The following is a 14,140-nucleotide window of genomic DNA, read 5'->3' as shown; positions in this document are numbered from 1 at the left end:
TGACTCACATTCACAGTAGGAGGTCAATAACAGGTTAACAGTCAATCACTTGATTGATTCCTGTAGCTGATTTCTCAGAAGCTTTGATATCCAATGGCAAAATAAATCCAAATCTATATATTTTCTTTTTTTTTTTTTTTTTTTTTTTTTTTTTTTTTTTTTGTGGTACGCGGGCCTCTCACTGTTGCGGCCTCTCCTGTTGCGGAGCACAGGCTCCAGACGCGCAGGCTCAGAGGCCATGGCTCACGGGCCCAGCTGCTCCGCGGCATGTGGGATCTTCCCGGACCGGGGCACGAACCCGTGTCCCCTGCATCGGCAGGCGGACTCTCAACCACTGCGCCAGCAGGGAAGCCCTATATCTTTTCTATACTTTAGACCACAATTAAATCATTACTCACCAGAAAAATTTCAATGGCACCAAGGATATACATGGCTGCTGCAAATGTGGTACCAAGATAAAAGCAGAGGCCAACAGCCCCACCAAACTCTGGGCCCAGTGCTCGGGAAATCATAAAGTATGAGCCCCCAGCTAAAAGGCAAAACAGAAGGTGAACAGGATAAAAAAAAGTATGTAAGTAGCAGGAATGTAAACAAGTCGTAAAAAAGGATAAATGTTTCAGGCTGTTTGAAAACCCTGAATATGATAAAAACTAGATTTCCTGGTAGGGAGTAAAAGATGAAACCTACATACTGCACATCTAATGTTCCAAATAAATCAGCACAATTTGTCAGTATTACTTAGAAAAATATCAGAGGATATTTACTACAGGCATGAGATGGCTGAATAAAATCTATATTCTAACTAAAAGAAGCTAAGAATGCAGTAGAAATTATGGATTCTAGCTTAAAACATACAGAGATTTTTAAAAGAAGGTATTCTGAAGTCAGATAGTGTTAGTGCCTGTGGCCACTAACTAAATAGTATTCTGTTCCTTGGAAGTTTGCACCTCTGAATTTATAGCAGAAACATACAGTAATCAATGACAATCCCTGAAATCCAGCCTTAGCTACTGACCTGGCACCACTCCATTAGTGGCAATGGCACTCATGGAGATAGCAGTCAACATTGTCTGTAAAGAAAGAGAAAGGAGAAGACCGTTACTGTATAAAGACGACATTTCTGTACTACTTTCCCATCTGTGGACCTCAGAGCACTTATCGAATATTTAATTCTACCTACTTTTACGGAGGGAGTTGCCTGTCATACCAAATGGTATACAAATGAGATGTGCTTCAACACACTACACTAGTCACACTACTGGTATCTTGAGTACTCTGTTAAAACGTCCCTACCTTGTAATCGGTAGGTTAGGTGCTATTAAGAATCACTGATCTCAGCCTGGTCTCCTAGTTAAAAACTTGGTAAACAGATTGGAAACTGACTAAAGACTGGCTACAATAACAATATTCAGTAAGAAGGGGAACCATTGAAGACTTCTGAAATCATGAGAACTGTATTTTAAAAACATTACCTGAGAGCAGCAGAGTACAGAATGGACTGAAGATAGGAAGTAGATGGAGGCAGAGTGACTTGTTAGTAGGCTATTGTGGTAGTTCAGTGAGAGGTAAGGACTGCAGTGGTAGAAGTGGGAATATAAAGACAGCATTGAACACAAGAGATTTCAGAGGGAGACCTGACTGGCCTTGAAAGCTGATGAGATATGAGGGGCAATCAAGGAGCCAAATACGGCCCTGAAGTTTCAAGACTAAGAAATGGGGAAAAAAAATGGTGGTAACATTAAGTTATCAATGACATGGACTATGTCCGCTTACCCTGCTTTACATGGCACTCAGCTGAGCACAGGGAGTGCATAATGGTGAGAGTAATAAAAGAGGTCCGTAGATGGCTTAATAATAAAATAAAAATTTTATAATAATCAACTTACAATAAAATTGAGAGATGTGGCTGGGATACACAGATAAGAGGAGTTTAAATTAAAGGAAGACCAGAACGTTCTCAGTATAATGGAGAGAAGAACTGGAAAGAACACCCCAATTTCTGGGGAAGGGAGAACAGATGAGACTGCAAAACAAAACGAATACCTCTTACCCCCAAACAACAACCAGCTATGTTTACTGGTACCACACTGGAGTAGCACATCACATTTTCTAACATATTTTCTGTCACAACACTAGTGTTATCGAGTTCAAATGGTTTGTATTCTGGATTTTTTGAAGTCAGGGACTGTATATTCTACTTCCTACAGAAGTGTTTCCTTGTAATTTTGAGTACATCATATTACAGATATAAGCAGTGAATAACTGACACTAAATAACCAAAAATCCTTTAGATTTTATTATCAAAATGATCTCCCCTGTTGAGATCCTGAGTCTTTCCCCAGTACGTATTCTTTCTTTTATGCCCAAATAGGTGAAGCATGATACTCTTGAGCTCTTGCAATGTTCCAGGTGATCTTCAGGGGCCAACTCAGGACTTACACAGCAGCAGCAGATAAGGACAATTGCAAAGGCCTGCAGAACTCCAGCTGTGCCCACCACCCATGTAAGGCGTAGAAACAGGATCACTCCAAAAATATTTTGTAGACATGGAAGGTAAACACCCATGAAAGTACCCATTTGGGGGGTCTGGAAAGAAAGATGTTGACAAAAGAAAAAAAATCAGGTAGTCATCTAGAAGAGATGATTCATCGCTTTACTTTTATATAAAAACTTGTACCCTATCATTTTAATTGCAAAGCAGAGATGATACGTCTAAGCAGTATTTTTAAATAGGCACATATAAAATCTCCATCTTAACAAATGTTTATCACCATACGTTTTATTATTCCTAGAGATATACATTTTAACTTTACATAGCTCTCTACATATTTTTACATAAGCATCTGATCACAAATAAACTTTTAAGTGCATCCCCAACAATTTAAAATTTTCTGTTCTTCAGGCCAATAGCTTTTTCTTTTAAAAAAAAAAGATAATGATTTGATGGAATTCCTTCAGAATTTGGCATAAATCTTTCATAGTAGTTGGTAAACGTAGTTGATAAAATACATCTGAGGGTCGTTTTACTCCTCAACAACCAGAAAGCTTACTTGTAATATTCTTCCATATTTTCATGTTGAGAAAAACATATTTGGTCTTTGAAAAACCCAACAGCTTCACAACAGAAAGATGGCATCGTTAGATGGGTGTGGACACTCTTCTTTTGAAGTGCTATTCCCTATCCCTGGAATGCCTGTCTCCCAGCTACTAATTACACAGCTCACTCCCTCACGTGCCTGGCATACACCAAGCGTTCAATAGTTCTTGAGCACAGAGTGATGCCCTGGACATTTCCTCCTTTCTTGTATACGGGGCTCTTTTTATTTGTCCTTGTTATTCCAAGGCCTCACCTTGGTGGGCTTCTTTTTCCCTTCAGTGATGTTCTCTGCCTCTTCATGTTCCTTTGCTCCTTGCGTCAGGTTAGTGTAATTGGCCAAGCGGCTGAGGAGAGAAGACACCTTTGGTCTGGTGTCCATTTCTTCCTATAGAGCCAGAAATAAGAAAGAAAGAAACATTGAAGAACACTGGGAAAAAGTGTCAAAATGATCCCTCTACCAGAAAACTGCAAAGTAAATAAGAAAAAATTTCACAGGTAAACATTTAAGAAAATTTATCAATGAGACTTTATTCTCCCCTCATATTACAATATGTAATCAGGGCTACACCCATTCTTATAAAATTCTTAAATGAAAAGCTTTATGATTCTTTCTAATAGCTTAACTTTACAGAAAACACAAAACCACACTGGCCCCTACAGACAGCTGTAACCTCATAAAGAACACTGACAACATAATCTTTAACTACAGTACTACTAACAGTCTACTAATATTTATAGCTATTATTTATAGCACCAAGCATGGACAGGTCAATGAAAAACTTTTGTGACTGAACCAAATATTCACCTCAGACCTTTTCTTGAAGGAAGTTAAGAGAAAATATCATTTAAAAAATAGGAACACTGAGGAAAGTGGCACTTGAATCATTGTCCAAAGTAAGACAATGCAGTGCTGGACTAAACCAGGCTCCTTTCAACAATCAGGACACAGATCCCCTCAGAGTCCATGCTACCTTAGTCAGATGAGACATTCAGGTCCTCTTAATCCAGCAGCCTGCTTCCTACCCTTATTTTTGGTTAGTAGTTCTAAGGTAAATGACATTCATCCCAAACACAGAGTTGAAAACTTCTGTACTTAGTAGATTATTACAACACAGAGATTTAAATACTAGTTAAATTAGACAGCAAGGTTCTCTACATGCCTGTGATGTCAACATTCCTCTTTATTTCATAGAAATTTGACTCAATGGCTATTCATTAATTAGCAATAATTAAATTATATAGATTAAATCAACTACAATGACAAGTTATAGTAAGTACTGTATTTTAACAGTTAGTTATTAAATTATCCAACCTGTACTGTTTTAAAACTAAATGGGGTAGAAAACAGCGATCTTGAAATTTCTGATCCTGAAATCTCTGCCCTAGTTTTCTCCCAAATATTACCTCAAAGAGTGCCAAATTTTTATCAAAATATTCATCTCCTTCTTCATAATTGGAATTGTTAAGATAAGCATTTCGAGCTTTCTTATGTCCATCATCTGGAAAAAAAAAGTAAATCAAGTTAGTTTCTCATTGGTACTGAAGAAGCATCAGCACCAAATAACTGCATGTTCCCCCTGTAATAACAGAACCCATTTTCATATTCAGATTTTCATCTGAGAATGGCAGAACTCAATCAGCATTGCTTGGAGAATGTGACTCCCTCTTGAACAGGAGCAAAAGCAAATTTCTAAAAAGTAAACATGGGTCATTCCTTTTCTTAACAATATGAAGACCTCTGGAAACACTATTCGTTTAAGATCCTAGCCTATAGAGACCCTACTCTTTTTTTTTTTTTTTTTTTCTTTTTCTTTTTGCGGTACGCGGGCCTCTCACTGTTGGGGCCTCTCCCATTGTGGAGCACAGGCTCCGGATGCACAGGCTCAGCGGCCATGGCTCAGGGGCCTAGCCGCTCCGCGGCATGTGGGATCTTCCCCGACCGGTGCACAAACCCGCGTCGCCTGCATCGGCAGGCAGACTCTCAACCACCGCGCCACCAGGGAAGCCCGAAAGACCCTACTCTTAATGTCACCCAAATCTAGGATGAAAAAAAAATAGTCACTGAGTACCTGCTCAGTGTACAACACTGTGCTAGACAAGGGCTACTTTCCACACTGTTGCTGTGGATAACGGCAATAAAAGCCCTCTGCCTTCAGGGCTATCTGACCTTTTATAAATGACATTTTTGTACAAACATTTGCCACTTATCTTTTTATGTTAAAAGAGGCACCCCACAAGAATTTGGTGAACCCACTATGAGGAAAAAAAAAAAAAGAATGAGACTGGGTTCCCTAAAACAGTAGTTTCTGCTGTTTGAGTGCTTTCTTAACTTTGGTTCTTTATTGTAAAAGTTACATTGTTGTAATTGTCTGGCAGAAGAGAAAGAGAAAATTTTAAAAATAGGGTAAATTTCATTAAAAACTAAGATTTTAGGGCTTCCCTGGTGGCGCAGTGGTTGAGAATCCGCCTGCCGATGTAGGGGACACGGGTTCGTGCCCCGGTCCGGGAAGATCCCACATGCCGCGGAGCGGCTGGGCCCGTGAGCCATGGCCGCTGAGCCTGCGTGTCCGGAGCCTGTGCTCCACAATGGGAGAGGCCACAACAGTGAGAGGCCCACGTACCACACACACAAAAAAAACTAAGATTTTAGGGACCTCCCTGGTGGTACACCAGTTAAGACTCCACGCTTCCACTGTAGGGGACATGGGCTTGATTCCTGGCTGGAGAACTAAGATCCCGAATGCTGCGTGGTGCAGCCCCCCCAAAAAACAAAAACCCCCAAAGCCTAAGATTCTAAATATTGAAGAAACAGAGGTCAATACAAAAATTAAAGAAATTAAAGTCCTATAACCTTAAATATGTAAGATGAGCTTGGGAAATAGCCAACAAGCTATCAAAATAACTGAGACATGTCAAAGGACAGAAGAGCCAATCTGAAGGGGTTCCCACTGGCTAAAAATGGGATAATGTGAACATTAAAAATATATAATGCAATGAATTGAAATGCAAGTACTTGAAATATCCAAAATGGTATGTAAAAAAAACTAGTCCCCTTTGCAGAGTTGCTATGGAAACAACATCAAAGTCTGAAAAATAAAATAAAAATAAAATAAAATAATTAAATTTTTTAAAAAGTCTGAAAAATAATAAATGTACAGAATTAAGCAATTATCCTGTCTTTCTTGTACCAACTGTATTTCACAGTAACCAGTTAAAGAAATTTTCTTCATTATAGAAACATTCTGGCAAATAAATGCAGATGGAATGATATAATTAGAAAAAAATCACCAATTTTCAACCCCTAATAAAATAATGGTTATGGGCAGTGATATCAATGGTTGCTAAAACCATTAGGTGAAAAGCTGAGGCATAACCCACTAATCAATCTGGAACCCACTGATCAACCTGGAACTCACTGATCAATCTTTTAACATCACCAAAAGTGGGACAACACAATCTTCTAATGTAATACAATGAAAAATACACTGTGTAACTTATGATGTACTCTTACCCAAAGAATGGAAGCTGAATCTAACCAAGCCTCTAAATGTAACTACCAGTTCACAGAAAAAAAAAAGGAGGAACATATTAAACATCACCAGAAAGATGCAGTCATCAAATTCAGAATGTGGAAGATTCCACATGACAAATAATCTGATTTTGTCAACAAATAAATGGCATAAACGAAAACAGGCGAATTCATAAATTAAGAGACTTAAGATGACATACCAAATCAATTGCAAGGTGTGAAACTTGTTAGAATTCTGACTCAAACCAAACATCAGGAAACAGAGGAATATGAATATGGACTGGTTTTTTAAAAAATGGGTAAGTAAAATCATATGACATCTGGAATTTTCTTTAAAATATTCTGGGAAAAAAATTGGTGGGGGCTTGAAAACAGATCTGCAACATTGTTGAAGCTGGGTGGTGGGTTCACAGAGGTTTATTATACTATTCTATTTACTTTTCTGTACCTCTGGAAATTCCCATAATAAAAAGTCATAAAAAGAAATGCAATTATTTTCCTCTCTAATGCTTCTAGAAAATTCTAAAGAGAATGACACAGCTAAAAATTATCACCACTTTTGAGTAATTCATTTATTCAATTAATTTGATAAGTATTAAGTTCTCATATGTTGGGCACCACAACAGTAGACAAGGTAGTTAAAGACTGTACTTTCATTGTGCGTTTACTGAAGTCACAGAAGACAGAAAATAACTTTAAAAAAGGGATAAGTTCCATGAAGAAAATGAACCATGTACTGGGATAGATTATGACTGGGGATGGGAAGGACAGACAACTTTCGGTAAGATCTTTAGGGTGCTGGTAAGCAGGCTCTCCAGAATTAAAAAACATATATACTGATTTATAGTATTTGCCAATTTCTGTGGTGCAAATACTTAACACATGCTAATTTCAAACTACTAATGTGAAGTCACTGAACGTGGTTTTGGGAAGAGATGCACGCAATTGGCTCTCATGAGCTGGTGCGAGCTAGTGGGCTGTAGCATACCCTTGGCACAGGGTGGTCAGGAAAAACCTGCCTTTCAGGCAGAGGGACAGCAATTTTAAAAGATCCTAAAGCAGAAACAATCTTAATGGATTCATAAAACAAAATAGATAACATGGCTGAAATAGAGCTAGGAAAGGACAGAGTGGTTGGAGAGACAGGAAGAAGTCAGATCATGTAGTTAGCAAATGCACGGCTCTTCCGAATCCATTTATTGAGTAGTCCCTCCTTTCGCCACCGCCCTATTCTACATACCACCACCACCATGGGGGCTGGGGCCGGGGAGAGAATGACGTGAGAGTGTGTTAATGTTATTTCCTTTATTGGGGGGGGGCGGGTATAGACATCATTTTTTCTTAACTAAGGGATTAAAAAAGAAACAAAAAGTGGAAAAAACTGCACACAACTTAGGGTGACAGAATAGTTCAAATATATCAATAATACCAATAATTATAATAAAGCAAACAGACAAGATTTACAAGTTAAAACATGAAGACTGACACACTGGATTAAACAACAAAATCCAGGCATATAGTGTTTACAAGAAACATAATATGGGCCTCCCTGGTGGCGCAGTGGTTGAGAGTCCGCCTGCCGATGCAGGGGAAGCGGGTTCGTGCCCGGGTCCGGGAGGATCCCACATGCCGCGGAGCGGCTGGGCCCGTGAGTCATGGCCACTGAGCCTGCGCGTCCGGAGCCTGTGCTCCGCAACGGGAGAGGCCACAACAGTGAGAGGCGCGCGTACAGGAAAAAAAAAAAAAAACAAAAAAAACCACATAATATGCACACACAAAGGCTGAAAGTAAAGGGAAGAGATATATCAGGCAAATACTAACCAAAATAAAGCTGACACAGTTTTATTATTAACAGATAAATTTTTCTTTGAGAAAATCTTTATTAGGGATGAGAGGGTAACCATATAATAGAAGACTTAATTCACCAAGAAAGTATATAAATTTTAAACATACACCTATTGTTTATAGTTATCTCTTTCTGTGTAACAAATTACTCTTAAGTTTAGTGGCTTAAACAACACATAATTATCATCTCAGTTAGTGGGAGCTAGGAATATGCACATGGCTTAGCTGGGCCCTCTGCTTCAGTCTCCTGTCAAGGCTGTGGTCTCATTGGAAGGCCTGGGGAAGATCTTTGTCCAACCTTACTTACATAGTTGGCAGGAATCAGTTTTTTCAGGCTGTTGGTCAAGGGCCTTTCTCAGTTCCTTGCCACATGGGACTTTCCATAGGGCAGCTTATAGCATGGCAGCTGGATTCCCTCAAAGCAAGCCATCAAAGAGCCAAAGAGGGAGTACAAGACAGATGTCACAGTCTTTTTGTAATCTCATTTTGAAAGTGACATCACTTTTGCCATATTCTAATAATTAGAAGGAGTCATAAAGTCCAGCCCTCACTCAAAGGAGAGAGGATTACACAGGGCATGAATACCAGGAAGAAAGGATCAACAGAGTCAGTCTAAAAGGCTGCCTAGCGAGTTCCCTGGCAGTCTAGTGGTTAGGATTTGGCGCTTTCACTGGTGTGGCCTGGGTTCAATCCCTGGTTGGGGAACTGAGATCCTGCAAGCCAAGGAGCAGCCAAAAAAACAAACAAACAAACAAAAAAGTCTGCCTACCACATCTACCCATCCATCCATTCATTCACCCACCAATCCATCCATGCCTCAAAATATTCGAGGCAAAAGGGACAGAATTATACCAAGAAATTAATAAATCTACCATCACACAGGGAGATTTTTAGCATACTTTTCTCAATAATTGATAGATGAAGCAGACAAAATAGCAAAGGTAAAGAAATCTGAATAACACAATGAATAACCCTGGCCTTAATGGAGATAGCATTCTGCATGCAAAATTAGAGACTATACATTTTAATCAAACATATGTGGAAAATTTACATATGGAAAGTTATTATGTACTAGATCTTAAAGACTGAACAAATTTCAAACAGGTATAATATAAGCCATGATCTTGGTGTATAACAACGAGTTAGAATTTAATTACAAAAAGATAAATTTTAAAACGTTGCAAATTTATAAATTAAAAAAACCACACACTGCTTAACAATTCAAGGATCAAAGATTAAAATACTTAAAAATTGAATAACAATGAAAACACTACGTATTGAAACTTGTATGATGCAACAAAAGTAGCACTTCAAAGGAAAGTCATTGCTTTAAAATTTTACATTAGCAAAGTAAAAAATAAAAACTATATGAGCTATGTACCTATTTTAAGAGGCTAGAAAGGAGAACAAATCCTAAGACAATAGAAGGAAAAAGATAATGATAACTATACCAGCTGTCTTTTGGTTAAATGTCGTTTTCTGTCTCTCAACTTTCCATTTCTCCTGGGTCCTTATGCCTTAGGTGGATCTCTTGTAAACAGCAAGTAGCTGTGTTTTAAAATATCTGACAATTTGTCTTTTTAATAGTCAAGTCTATCAACCTTAGCAATTGATATATACAGACTGAACTCTACCATCTTTTTATTTCTCTTTGGTATTCTTTCTCTATGATTTATTCTCATTTGCTCTCTGGATTTTTGGTTTGTTTTCCCTTATTCCATTTCTTGTCTCTCCTGTCTTGGAGTTTCCAGACTCTATTTCTACTCTTTTAGTCAGTTCCAACTCTCTCCTCCTGACTTACATAATATTACTATCTGACATTTCCAGGAGCCTTTTTTCTTTTTAACTACACAAATAAGACACTGAAATTACTTCATACTGACATTGACTTGGGTCAAGGTCCACATTTACCATTTCATTTGTTCAATATTCTTTGTTACATTTCAGAATACTAGTCTTCTGGGATCATTTTCCTTTTACTTGAAGTACACTCTTTAGAATTCCTTTAGAGGAGGGTTTCTCAAACTCAGTGCTGTTGTGGGGGATTGTCCAGTGCATTTTAGGATGTTTAAAGGCATCCTTGGCCTCTAGTCACTAGATGCCAGTAGCATCTCCAATAGTGACAATCAAAAACGTCTCTAAACATTTCCAAACATCCTTTGGGGGATAAAATTGTCCTTAGTTGAAAACCAAGAGTTGAGAGCAAGTTTCAGGGTAAAAAGCATTGTTGGCTTTTAGTTAACTACGATTGTCTGTATTTTCCCCCTTAATCCCAGTGTCTTGCTAAACACAATTCTAGGAGAATAAAATTTTTGCAAATACTTTAAGACATTATTTGTTTTGTTATCTGTTTGTTGAGTATTCTATCATTCTGTTGTTCCTTTGATGATCTGTTTTTTCTCTCTGCTGCTTTCAAGATCTTTTCTTAGGTGTCCTGCAGCTTCATTAAGATACGTCTAGGTGTAGTTTTCTTTGTGTTCACAAACACCCTTCACCTGTTTCTAATCTACTGTTTAACTCCTTATTTATTTATTTATTTATTTATTTATTTATTGGGTCTTCATTGCTGTGCAAGGTCTTTCTCTAGTTGCTGCAGTGGCTTCTCTTGTTGCGAAGCACGGGCTCTAGGAGTGTGGGCTTCAGTACTTGTGGCACGTGGGCTCAGTAGTTGTGGTTCACAGGCTCTAGAGCACAGGCTCAGTAGTTGCGGCGCACGGGCTTAGTTGCTCCGCGGCATGTGGGATCTTCCCGGACCAGGGCTCGAACCCGTGTCTCCTGCATTGGCAGGCGGATTCTTAACCACTGCGCCACTAGGGAAGCCCTTTATTATTTTTTTAATATGTAACCATACTTTTAATAAAATCCCATTGAACACCACCATGCATGACGCATTGTGTTAGAAGGTGAGACTACAACATGAAACAAGATGGTCTCTGCCCTCAAGAATCTTCCAGACGTGGGCAGGCACTAATTACCACAAATGTAGTGTCTTAAAGCAATATCCATCAACTTCCAGTCTCTGGTCTGGCATGTAAAGAGATTAGAAGTCTTCACTCTGTCCTAACCAGTAAAAAGCTGAACAAACTAATCATCAAATCTTCTTAAATCTAGCAGAGAATTGAAGTCACAGGGCAAACCGCTGACCCCAATATTAGAGAGATAGGAAGATACAGAGTCAAAACTTACTGGAGTAGAAACCTCTGTGGGAACCAATGCCAAGGTAGGATACTTTGCTGCCTGCCAGAAAAAAAGCTCTGGTTTTAAAATTCTCATGTGAGGGCTTCCCTGGTAGCGCAGTGGTTAAGAATCCGCCCGCCAATGCAGGGGACACGGGTTCGAGCCCTGGTCCGGGAAGATCCCACATGCCACGGAGCAACTAAGACCGTGCACCACAACTACTGAGCCTGTGCTCTAGAGCCCACGAGCCACAACTACTGAAGCCTGCGCGCCTAGACCCCGTGCTCCGCAATGAGAAGCCACCGCAATGAGAAGCCCGCGCACCACAACAAAGAGTAGCCCGCGCTCTCTGCAACTAGAGAAAGCCCTCGCACAGCAACAAAGACCCAACACAGCCAAAAATAAATAAAAATAAAACAAATTTATAAAAAAAAAAAATCTCATGTGATTTGGTTCAGATCACCCAAATAGTCACCGTTAAAAGGCCAAACTATCTTTTAACATAATCTAAGCATGGGAGTAAAATCCCTTAAAGTAACAGTTATACAGGTTTGGTAGGAAACCTTGGGGCTGTTTTATAATTTCGCCTAGCACAACCTTGATGGCAAGCTGATAAGATACCTTGGTAAAGGGAGGTCTGGTGGCTTCTTTTGACTTCCTTAATAGTAGAGAGTACTGAGTTTGAGGAAAGAGGTTTTAGGATGAAGGAATTTGATTGACAGCATCAATCAGTCAATCAGCATCAATCAGTGGCTCAGCAGTCTGGGAATTAGAGCAGAGGAGGAGGAGTTTGATTTGAGGTTCTTTTGGGTAAGGCGGGCAGAAAAACCACAGGTCAAGGGAGATAACAGGCTTAACTGATGGACCACAGAATGTAGGCCAGAAACCTGGAGTGAGGGAGAAGGGACAGGAGTTAACTTGCAGGGGCTGCAGTGGATGGAGAGATTCCTGTTAAAGCAGAAAGTGGAGAAAGGCTTTAGTAAGAGGTTAAACATTTAGATCAGTGGTTCTTCAAATCTGGTCCCCAAACTGACAGCATCAGCATCATTTGGGAACTTGTTAGAAATGCAAATTCCACAGTCCATTCCAGAATTAGTACAATAAATCAGAAATTCTGAAACTAGGAGTAGGGCATGGGAATCTGTTTTAACAAGCACTCCAGGTCATTTTAATGCACCATAAGCTCAAGAATCATTGATATTACTCTTCCATATTGTAATAGAATATCTTTATCATGAATGGGACTCCAGCAGGAGAAAGAAAATTGCTGGAAGGAGAATTTTCTGCTGCATGCTGAGCTAGAAATGCCAAGGATAAGTGTAAGGCATTGCTTGAATTAAATGGACTTAGGGTTTTCAGGAAGAACAAGTCCTGGGCACCATTCCAGCCAACTGTATTACTGAGATAAACTTTCCAAGGCCACGACTAGGAGCTATTACTGAAGAGAACTGGGAAGGAATCAGCCTGGCCCGCATCGGTTATTCTATAAAGAAGGGAGAATCCAACCCCTAGGAAAAAAGGCAGGAAGTGGGGACAGTGAGTTCCTGGGACCCTGAGTGATGAAAACAGCAAGAGACCCTGGTGGAGAGGGAAGACACTTGCTGATGAGCAAAATCTGGCTCCACTTTGGCTCAGCAAGAACAGATGCCCTCTCCTAGCTGCAGGCACCATCCCAACCTGCTAAGCTGCCTCAGCTGCAGCAGTCAAAGCCAGAAGTTCTCATGTAGGCTGTGCTTAGTCAACAGGATGAGGATATATCTGGGGATGTGGGACGCTGACCCAGTACAGTAATTCCTGTATCCTTATAAGTTTTCTGAATCAATTATTCTGGGAATAATAATAATCATGGGACAATGGCAATAAGTGCTAAGGAAGTTAAAGACATGATTGTTCATTGTTATTATAGGGTAGCACTTCCCCCTAAAAAACTCCACCAAACATGACAGGGATTTATGAACTCAAGACTTCTGTGTGCAGCAAAGACCAACATGCTTTACACTGCTGATTTAAAAAATGAAAAAAACAATGCAGACAAATGTGTATGGTATGCTAGTATTTGTGTTAAAAAAGAGAAAAAACATTTGCTTGTGATACACAAAACGTTTCTGTATGACTTCACAAGAAACTGGTAAAATGGATAGCCATTGGGAAAGGGAACTCAGTACCTGGGGAAGAGAAGAGGAAAGTTTTTCATGATTAAACCTTATATACCTTTTATAATTTATTTTTTTGACCACAACTCGTGGCTTGTAGGATCTCAGTTCCCTGACCAGGGACTGAACCTGGGCCACAGCGGTGAAAGCTCCAAGTCCTAACCACTGGACAGCCAAGGAATTCCCCTTATATACCTTTTAAATTTGGACCACGTAAGTATATTATTATGATTCAAAAATAAATGAGTATTTTTTAAATAAATAAAATAATGAGCTTTTATCCTTAGCAACAGAGGGAAGTCAAGCCTGAACTCTAAGGGCATTAAGTAGCCCCACCAT

The 14,140-nt window shown here is 39.4% G+C and overlaps 1 protein-coding gene across 4 annotated transcripts in view; it reads right to left on the bottom strand.

The window, feature by feature from the left end:
• The window catches only part of SLC12A6 (solute carrier family 12 member 6), a 92,080-nt gene that overhangs the window by 23,084 nt on the left and 54,856 nt on the right, over window positions 1-14,140 (bottom strand). For all 4 annotated transcript variants that reach the window (XM_067028896.1, XM_059058613.2, XM_067028897.1 and 1 more), the window contains 5 exons: window positions 4,502-4,596; window positions 3,351-3,482; window positions 2,440-2,586; window positions 1,016-1,070; window positions 399-529 (listed from right to left, as the gene is read on the bottom strand). In XM_067028896.1, coding sequence (XP_066884997.1) covers window positions 399-529; window positions 1,016-1,070; window positions 2,440-2,586; window positions 3,351-3,482; window positions 4,502-4,596 — 560 coding nt within the window. The remainder of the gene's footprint in view (window positions 1-398; window positions 530-1,015; window positions 1,071-2,439; window positions 2,587-3,350; window positions 3,483-4,501; window positions 4,597-14,140) is intronic.

The sequence above is a fragment of the Kogia breviceps genome, chromosome 3 (assembly GCF_026419965.1).
Source record: "Kogia breviceps isolate mKogBre1 chromosome 3, mKogBre1 haplotype 1, whole genome shotgun sequence".
NCBI classification, from domain to species: domain Eukaryota; kingdom Metazoa; phylum Chordata; class Mammalia; order Artiodactyla; family Physeteridae; genus Kogia; species Kogia breviceps.
This window is presented reverse-complemented; position numbering and strand designations above follow the sequence as displayed.